Source organism: Suillus discolor, assembly GCF_016758755.1.
Source record: "Suillus discolor strain FC423 chromosome Unknown F5147scaffold_74, whole genome shotgun sequence".
Taxonomy (NCBI): domain Eukaryota; kingdom Fungi; phylum Basidiomycota; class Agaricomycetes; order Boletales; family Suillaceae; genus Suillus; species Suillus discolor.
This window is the reverse complement of record NW_024541321.1, coordinates 221032-230398: the sequence shown is the minus strand read 5'-3', so window position 1 is coordinate 230398 and position 9367 is coordinate 221032. Positions and strand designations below refer to the sequence as shown.

Here is a 9367-nt window from a genome sequence, read left to right as displayed (position 1 = left end):
TAACCTAACCCTAACTAACCTAACTAACCCTAACTAACCCTAACTAACCTAACACTAACCCTAACTACCCTAACTAACCCTAACTAACCCTAACTAACCCTAACTAACCTAACTAACCCTAACTAACCCTAACTAACCCTAACTAACACTGAATGAATAGATATATGTAGTCTACCATACAACTAGTCCACACCCATTCTGCCTTTGGCACAGGAAGCAAAAAGGAGTGCTTCGTGCTCTTTTTTTAGCTTCCTGGCCTCAGCTTCATCCCAATAATTCTGGGGGCTCCTGATGAGCATTGTTCCTTCATCACAGGAAGCCAAGGAGGGCTGCATCCTTTTTTGGCTTCCTGGCCTCTGGCTGCATCCTAATAAAATTTTAAATTGTGCATCTTGAATAATTTTGAAAATACATTTATGAGCAGCATTTCAAAAAAACTAAAAGTACAATCTATTATCTATCACACCACATAAAAGTACATAGTACATAAGATCAGTCAGTTCCATGTTCTTTGAGCAAGATTTTGACAAAAGTAAAAATACAATCTACTACACAACATAAAATTACAAAATATGTAACAGTATCATCGAATGTATTTATTTTCCTGTTTTTCCCTGCCTTCCATCTCCCGTCTCCCGTCTCCCGGTTCTCCTGCCCTCCCATTCTCCAGTTTTTGAGTCTCTAAGTGGTCTTTTTCTCCTTTTTCATAATCTTCTGCCATTCATCTCCCAGTCTCTTTTATCTTATATTTGTTTTCCCCCTGTCTGTAATTGTATTATATGTTGTTCCATTATTTGCTGTATGTATACAAAAAATACTACCATAACAATCACAGTAAGGAAAACACTCAAATCTAATCACATATCTGCCTTGCCCTGCTCAAACACATCATTTTTCATTATTTAATGTCATGTACATATACAGTTACCAACGTCATGCTAAGTTCCCATCAGGCGACGCTGTTTGAGTCGGCGCTCGAAAACACGTGACAAAACCACGCGAGATTTCCAAAAAGAGGTTAAGCGAGCTAAGCGCTCCCATGTGGCCTTTAGCAAAATACAGGAAAGCCATGCGAGCGCCCATGCATTTCCGAAAACCGTCGTACTTTACTTCTTAGATATAATGATTCTGAAAGCCACTATCTCCATGTGCATAACCTGTAGAGAAGCTAATCAAAGTAGGGTTTGGGGTTGCAAGCTAGTGCAGGCACTCTGGGTGTCATGACTGACCTGACTGACTTTGGTATACAAAGACTACATATGGTGATCTCAACTATGTATAATAATATACTCAGATTTACACTATATGGTGATTCCATGCAAATATAAGAAGTTTATATTTGCACAAGATGAGGGTACATAAATCCACACAAATATAACATGTACATATTTACACAAGATAAGATTACAAGTGCTCTACACAAATATGACATGTGCATATTTGCGCAAAATGAGATTGCAAGAGTTCCATGCAAATATGACATGTGCATATTTGCGCAAATATGATATGTGCATATTTGTGCAAGATGAGATTGCAAGAGTTCCACGCAAATATGATATGTGCATATTTGTGCAAGATGAGATTGCAAGAGTTCCACACAAATATGCACATGTCATATTTGCGCAAAATGAGATTGCAAAAGTTCCACGCAAATATGACATGTGGATATTTGCGCAAATATGAGGTTGCAAGTGTTCCACACAAATATGACATTTGGATATTTGCGCAAATATGCACATGTCATATTTGTGCAAGATGAGATTGCAAGTGTTCCACACAAATATGCACATGTCATATTTGCGCAAGATGAGATTGCAAGAGTTCCACGCAAATATGACATGTGGATATTTGCGCAAATATGAGGTTGCAAGTGTTCCACACAAATATGACATGTGGATATTTGCGCAAATATGAGGTTGCAAGTGTTCCACACAAATATGACATTTGGATATTTGCGCAAATATGCACATGTCATATTTGTGCAAGATGAGATTGCAAGTGTTCCACACAAATATGACATGTGGATATTTGCGCAAATATGATATGTGGATATTTGCGCAAATATGCACATGTCATATTTGTGCAAGATGAGGTTGCAAGTGTTCCACACAAATATGACATGTGGATATTTGCGCAAATATGATATGTGGATATTTGCGCAAATATGCACATGTCATATTTGTGCAAGATGAGGTTGCAAGTGTTCCACACAAATATGACATGTGCATATTTGCGCAAATATGCACATATCATATTTGCGCAAATATGCAGATGTCATATTTGTGTGGAACACTTGCAATCTCATCTTGCACAAATATGACATGTGCATATTTGCGCAAATATCCACATATCATATTTGCGCAAATATCCAAATGTCATATTTGTGCAAGATGAGGTTGCAAGTGTTCCACACAAATATGACATCTGCATATTTGCGCAAATATGATATGTGCATATTTGCGCAAATATCCAAATGTCATATTTGTGCAAAATGAGATTGCAAGTGTTCCACACAAATATGACATCTGCATATTTGCGCAAATATCCACATGTCATATTTGCGCAAAATGAGGGCCTTTGATATACCATAACGCAAGCTTAACCTAAAGGTAGTTACAAAATTATGGTTAGAATGAAGGACTAAAAGGAGTGAGGAAGATTAAAGGGCAAATGACATAGGATTCAAAGAAGTAAGGGGAATTAAATGGGATGATGAGACTTTCGCACAAAATTAAAGCCAAAGTTTGATAGAGCCAATGAAGTAGTCCTTCGTCCAGGGGTTGTGGAACGGATGTGACAATGGATCATTGACGTCTGGGTGGCCGCGCAACAGGTCATTCAGCGTAGGTTGGACCGAAACGAGAGGCTGGAAGAGTGGTCGATTAGGTACGCCGGGCACATGATGATTCTGAGCCTTTGCGAAGTCTCGCAGGTCGATATCCTGGTGGTTTTCTTCGTCCTTGATCAATGGCATCATTGGATTATGGCGTGGAGCACGCTTCTGAACCCGTGGTGAGATTGACATCCCTTTCAGACTAGCTGGTAGGGTGTTGAGACTGTCATCCGTATCAGAGCCACTTGGACAGAAAACTATAAATTCCAAGTGTTAGACATTTGACTTCTGCCAGAAAATAAAAACTCGACACTTACGTTTAACTTGGCCTGAGGATCTTCCCGACTTGTTCCCCGTTTTCGATGCAATGGGCTGTCCATGAGCTGATTTTAAATATTATGTGTCAGTAGTGTTCCCATACAATTAAATGGTAGTCCTTACCTCCACGCAATTTCTTCTGAGCTGGTTCTTGACGGGTTCCACGCTGCATTGGACGTTTTGGACGCACTTGAGTAAGTAACACAATGAATTTTAAACACAGCGCTCGAGACTGTACACGTGAGACTAACCAATCTTTGGAACTTGAGTGAATATGTCGTCTTCGATTTTAAGCCCATACTCTTGTTTATGGTCGCCGTCATCGCCATCATCGCCGTCATCACCGTCATCGCTGTCATCAGCTATATCAATAATAACCATGTCTGGGTCCCAGTGTGCATAAGTATGCTCAGGTACAAATTTCCGGATACCTATCATTATACATACACTGATTAGAAAATCTAGGACGAATTTATCAACGACTCACCAATAAAGATATTTGTCTGTTGAAGTGGGGCATTGCTTCTGCCTTTGTACCGTTCGAGGTGTTTGCCAGTTGGGAAGGGCTCAGGTGCGACACTGAGCCTGCGGTTCTCTTTCGAAATTAACACCCATTCAGATGCCCCATTGTCCGTAGCCTTCCCTTTGACATCACCAACCTTCACAGAGTCAAGGTATTCAAAGACTTTGGGAAATAATCTTCGAATGTAAGCATCAACTTCCTCAAATGTCCAGTCTAAACAAAAGCTGAAATCCACACTTCCGTCCTCAGACTGATCTCCATCAAAATGAGCGCATCCTCTTCGTTTTAACTTCGACATCTCTGTTCTGACAGGCGGAATTGTGGTCAACAACTCTCCTTTGTCCTACATAGATGTCCCGAGTAGCATGGGGCATACTACCGCGCGACGTCGCGTCGAACGCGTCAGTCGCGTCAGTGTCTGTGGTAAGTAACCCAATGTCGCGTCGGACGCGTCAGTCGCGTCAGTGTCTGTGGTAAGTAACCCAATGTCGCGTCAGACGCGTCAGTCGCATCAGACGCAACAGTGGCACAGCATTCAATCCGAAAGTCATGACGCCCCTCCTAGCTAAATGGAGGGTCGCGACCCATCCAATACAAAGGAACGTGATCAAAAGTCACTATCAGGGAGATAATAGCGTACACGCATGCTAACAGGATTTTTCATGAAAAAAAACAAAGAAGCGGTCCGAGTCAAGGATAGTCCATCCACAGGAAACAAGATTTTTATCAGAGCCCCCCAAAAGCTCTCGCCAAGGGACGCACATCTGACCATCTGCAACATATGCTCAATCGCCCGAGTAGAATTCCACCCTCTTGGCTGGGTGCGTCTTTGGAAATGTGACGTTAAGCTGCGGGTCCAGGACTACATTGAGGTTGAGAAGGAGAGCGATATAGGAAGATCTGATAGGCACTGGATCGTATCATGCGTGCGCGCGATGCAGTTCGATTCTCGTACGTTGTGATTCTTCCCCGCTTTGTCGGAAATAAAAATTTGTGATACGTCTTTCATATCGTCGAAGGCAAGGGCGGAATTGTCGAAATATGAAGAAATCATCTTGTCGACGAGCGGGTTGGTGAATGCGAGTCATATGCGCTGATCTTAAGTACCTGAAGGACGAAATGACAACAAAAGACCCACCCTACTTGGAAAAACACCTTCGGACCCATGCAGAAGCAGTCCCCAATGCGAGAGGTCGATGTATTGGCGTGAATGAGGGCCGAAAACAATTGGGAGCGAGTCCACATGGGTGCGCGAGAGTCAAGAGGCGGAGGGGGCAAAGCAAGTACTGTGGGGCTGTAGACAATCGAAGGGGACCGAAATTCTTCACGTAGGTAGTCCCTAGGTATAAAAATGGTCAGTTTGCAGCAGCTGGATGCCAGGGGAAAAGATATAAGTCACCCAAGTCACCTCCTCCCTGTAGCTGACCCAGGATGACGATCAGGCCATAACAGATGGATGAGGCGTGCGGTCGGAGAGATGAGTGGTGCGGGGAGTGTATTAGAGTACCTAATGTGAGATCTGAACATATTGGCACGAGAAAGGAACATGAAAAAAAGATACAAGCTCACCTGCCCTCCTCCTCCTGGTTTGCCAACAAGAACAAAGGTCGGCCCATAAGTTGAGAACAAAACGCGCGGGCAGCGAGATTTTGGCGCGGGGACATCGCAGGACATCGCAGGGTACTGTATATTAGGATGATAGATAGTTGAGGTCAGAGAATGCGTTGAAAAAAAGTTATGAGCTTACCTGTGCCTCCTCCTCCCAGTAAGGCAACCAAGCTCAAAGTTCGGGCCATAACGAGACATGCGGGCGGCGCGATTTTCGCGCGGGATCATCTTTTTGAGCGACTTGACAAGTCCAGAATGTGTCGAGGTGCCCGGAGATCGTAATGAATGGAGGGCAGGCCAGAAAGAAGTCGAGAACTTGAAGGTGTGGGAAAAGGGAACTTTTGGCACAAGGTGCTATACAACACAAACTCAATTATTTTGATGCAAGTTTTCGTCCGGGGAGTGCAGAATTTCGAGGGCTACAACATGAGATAGATGTGTCTGTATAAAATATGGAAGGAAGTGCACGAAAAAAAAATTGAAAATGAGACGGAGGCGCTTTGCGCTATTGCGCCGTCCGCATATGATAGACCTGCAACGTCTCCCAATGCTCACATTATGATAGCAGCTAGAAGACCCTGTAAACCGACGATGTCAATAAAAGTGTCTCTAATACGAACCAATTTAATGGTCACTCACGTTGCTCAAAGTCCAAACCAGTAATACGTTTGTCCGTGATGTCTTATAATAATCGTCTTGCTGCGTTGCCGGATCACCCTTGGAATCCACCTTGGGTGGTTTCAAGGACAGAACATGGATAGCATATTCATACGCTGCATTGATATCAGTCTCAGCCGTGACTGCTATCTCGACTTCATTGGCTCCCTTGCCCAGGCTGACGACACCGAGATCAGTGGAAACCTTGTTGTCGCCCTTCGTTCCCCATGAGACATCATGAACGTTGGCAAACTGAGACTATGTGAACGACTGGGACCTGTGCTAAAGAGAGACGTACTGCATAGACGTTCAAGACCGCAGTATATGACGATGCCATGAGGACGTATTGGGCAAAGGACGTGATCATATGCCATGGCTCAAACTTCGACGATCATCAATATATAACAAGCAAGATAAAGAGCAAACAATGACTCACGAAGATCAACGAGGCCAAAGAATACAGCCCCAGCGTCGCCGCCAACGAGAGCACGACATCTCTAAAGATCGAATTCAGGAATAGATCGCTAGCTTGGATTTCTCGTCCTTCACTATGTGCGACACTTTCTATGGTCTTGTATGCAAGCAACGACGCCGAGACAGTCATATAAATCGTGATGATGCCAAACCCGATGAAGGCGAGGGTGTAGCCCCGTTTTGAGCCTTGCGGCCGATTGCCGAGCGAAAGGAAGAAGCACATGATGAGCAACCCGAGATAAAAGTAGTTGAGAATGAGGTTAAGGATGTGGATTCGAGGCACGTAGAACTCGAGCGCTTGGGAGAGAATGATGAAGGCAATATAGTAGTGACCCTAATGCACATGAGCGTCACGATGTTAGTATAGAGAATGGTACAGAATTGGTACAGAAGGAAGCTTACAAGGGCAAACCAGGCAAATATGAGGCTGTACAGCTGATAAAACATCTCGATGTGAATCCAGAACTTGCGCATGAGTGAATGCGATGAGCGATAGAGGTAATAAAAATGAACGGCAGAGTGTATGGCGACAAAGAAAGAGCCGTTAAACCAGCGACGTCTTTGAGAAATTAACTCAGGGATCTGTTGGAAAGGTCAGCATGCACCACACTAGGACTTGAACGCTTGGATAGACCTGGTCGGGAACATCAGTCACAGTGTAGGCAGACTTGACATAGTGTAGGATCCACGATTCCCCGCGCTTTGAGACAAGCTCCCAGCATAATATCTGAACAGGTGTCAGTTGAGACATCATCTTATTCGACTTAGCACTCACCCGATCCTCAGCAAGATACATGTTCGCTGTGAAGATATTTTCACCTGCACCATGCATCTTCTCACCCAAAAAGTACTTCTGCAGTGGGCCCTCCCCCATCTGGTCATTCTGCAGGGCGATATACCTATATGCGCTAAACGCGCCAGGCAGCACGGTGATATACCCGAACACGCTCTCTAGTGGCTTATCGAAAATATTCGACATTTTATATTCGAAATTCTGTGCTGCGACGAGTGGGTTGAGAAGATATTGTCCGTACTTGCCCTTCAAAGCGACGATTTCGCCACATGCACCGCCAACGTTCGGATTGATGTCGAAGGCTTTCCATAGGTGGTAGATTGAGGTGGGGCCGGGCATAGTACCAACATCAAGGAGAACGCACACATTGGGCTGTAGTATTGGACCGAAGGCGTTGAAGAACCAGCGATGGGAGTTAATCTTCTTTTGGTTCTTCTCCTTAAGGCAGAAGATAATTTGTACGAGGGTGTCGGCGACTTCGATTTCCATTGAAGGAGACACCAGCACTGTGATCGGGTTAAGAATAAATACAGACAAATGACGGTGAGACAAACGTTGCGTGGTATACTCGTATATGTGTGCCACGACGGGTCTTCCGTTGACGATACTCTTGTCTATCATCAATAAGGTGACCACTTATCAAAACTGAAACGTACCTTCGCAATGCCATCTTGATATGCGCCCATAGCAGCAATAACACTCAGCGTCCGGGAATTGATCTTCGATCGCCCATCACTAACAATACAGACTACAACCTTCTTCCAACTCTCTTTCCCCCACGTTTTGCTCCGATCTCGTTTGCACAAATGAGCGATATTCTTGATGACGCCACTCATTGAACGACAGAATAGCTTCTCATCTTCATTGTACATTGTCACGACGATGAAAAGCTCCGTCCTCCGTGGAGGATCGTAATGCGCCTGGCGGAGGGTGAACCCAGAATCCTTAAAATCATTCGGGTCGCATGTGGCTGCAGAGTACCGCATGTGGGTGAACTCGTGTTCATTGCGCATTGCGCACCTATCCAGTAATTTTGTTGGTACTGCAGAGTCGAGCACGAGGTTACCGTGGCAGAGTCTGTACGCTGTAAGGGATAGAAAAAATAAGGTTAAACAAGGAATACTTACTTCACCTTCTTGATGGTGTTGTACCGTCGGGGTGTGTACTGTGGTATGTGTCCATAGTAATTGTTAGCCTCCTGGTAACCTGCAGGCATTTCTGATGCTACATAGGGACCATTGTGTAGCAGCAGTGGCATATCGCCCGAATCATTGTGCTTACGCTCTACCATCTCACCATCTAGACCAGACTGTGACTGTGGACGTGGAGTGGGTTGTGAGTTGTCTAAAGGGTCACGACAGACATGTGATGTGAGGTATTCTGTTGGTGGCTGCGGTGGAGGTTGTTGTTGTTGATACAAATATTGTGATTGGGAGGGAGGAAATGGGATCAATTGGACTTGCGCGGTAGGGAATGGGTCCGTGTAAGTGTTTTGCCCGTCATTGTAGTGTCCTCGCTGTGCCTCGTCAGCCTGTTCAGCGTCACGATAGACCAGTCTTGTTAGGCGCCTTGAACTACGACGATGACAAAAAACACACCTCGTGAAACCTTGACATCGCATGCACGCAAGTTGTATCCTATGTGAGCAACCGAATGATAGAGCATGGAGAAAAAGGTTGGTAAGTACTAAATAGCATAGACTCTATCAGAAGTTCGGAGGACTGTGCAAGGGAAAGTCGTGGAATTGGCCAGTCTGCGTGCAGTTCTGCGTTCAGTGTGAGGCCTATACAGACTTGGCAAAAGACCCAGCGTGCAGGGTCTTGGTCACGAGGCTGGGCGTTAGGCGTTCAACGGGCTTGGGCGTTCAACTTTGAGCACCCCTAATGAACGTTGATAAACATGTGGTTTCGGTCCTCGCTGTTACGCGATTGGCGCCAGTGGAAATGAGAAATGACGTTTCCTGGATGTCCTCGGATCAGACTGACGCCCATGAATACAAAGTTCAAACGTTCAGAACGTTCAGCTTGAAGGGCCGGAGCCAACGATGATTCAATCTCCCACCACTGGCATGTTTGATGCATGCGTGATGCATTCTGCATCTGCGTTGTGCCAGTATGCTGATTATATTCCTCAACCATTTGTTGATTTCATCATAATCGCC

The 9367-nt window shown here is 44.8% G+C and overlaps 2 protein-coding genes across 2 annotated transcripts; both read right to left on the bottom strand.

Moving 5' to 3' along the window:
- Nucleotides 1–3612: 3612 nt before the first annotated feature.
- Nucleotides 3613–4011, bottom strand: F5147DRAFT_584592 (uncharacterized protein; the record flags this gene model as incomplete). Its single annotated transcript, XM_041431798.1, has 1 exon — nt 3613–4011. A coding segment is annotated over one exon (399 nt), but the record flags the coding sequence as incomplete, so codon positions are not given.
- Nucleotides 4012–5833: 1822 nt separating this feature from the next.
- F5147DRAFT_755110 (glycosyltransferase family 2 protein) lies at nt 5834–8822 on the bottom strand (the record flags this gene model as incomplete). The annotated part of the gene is made up of 11 exons (XM_041440319.1): nt 5834–5860; nt 5922–6191; nt 6238–6321; nt 6376–6747; nt 6816–6995; nt 7048–7140; nt 7189–7712; nt 7761–7815; nt 7863–8283; nt 8334–8737; nt 8805–8822. 11 exons carry the CDS (start codon nt 8820–8822, stop codon nt 5834–5836), a joined length of 2448 nt encoding a protein of 815 aa, XP_041287915.1.
- Between the last annotated feature and the right edge of the window lie 545 nt (nt 8823–9367).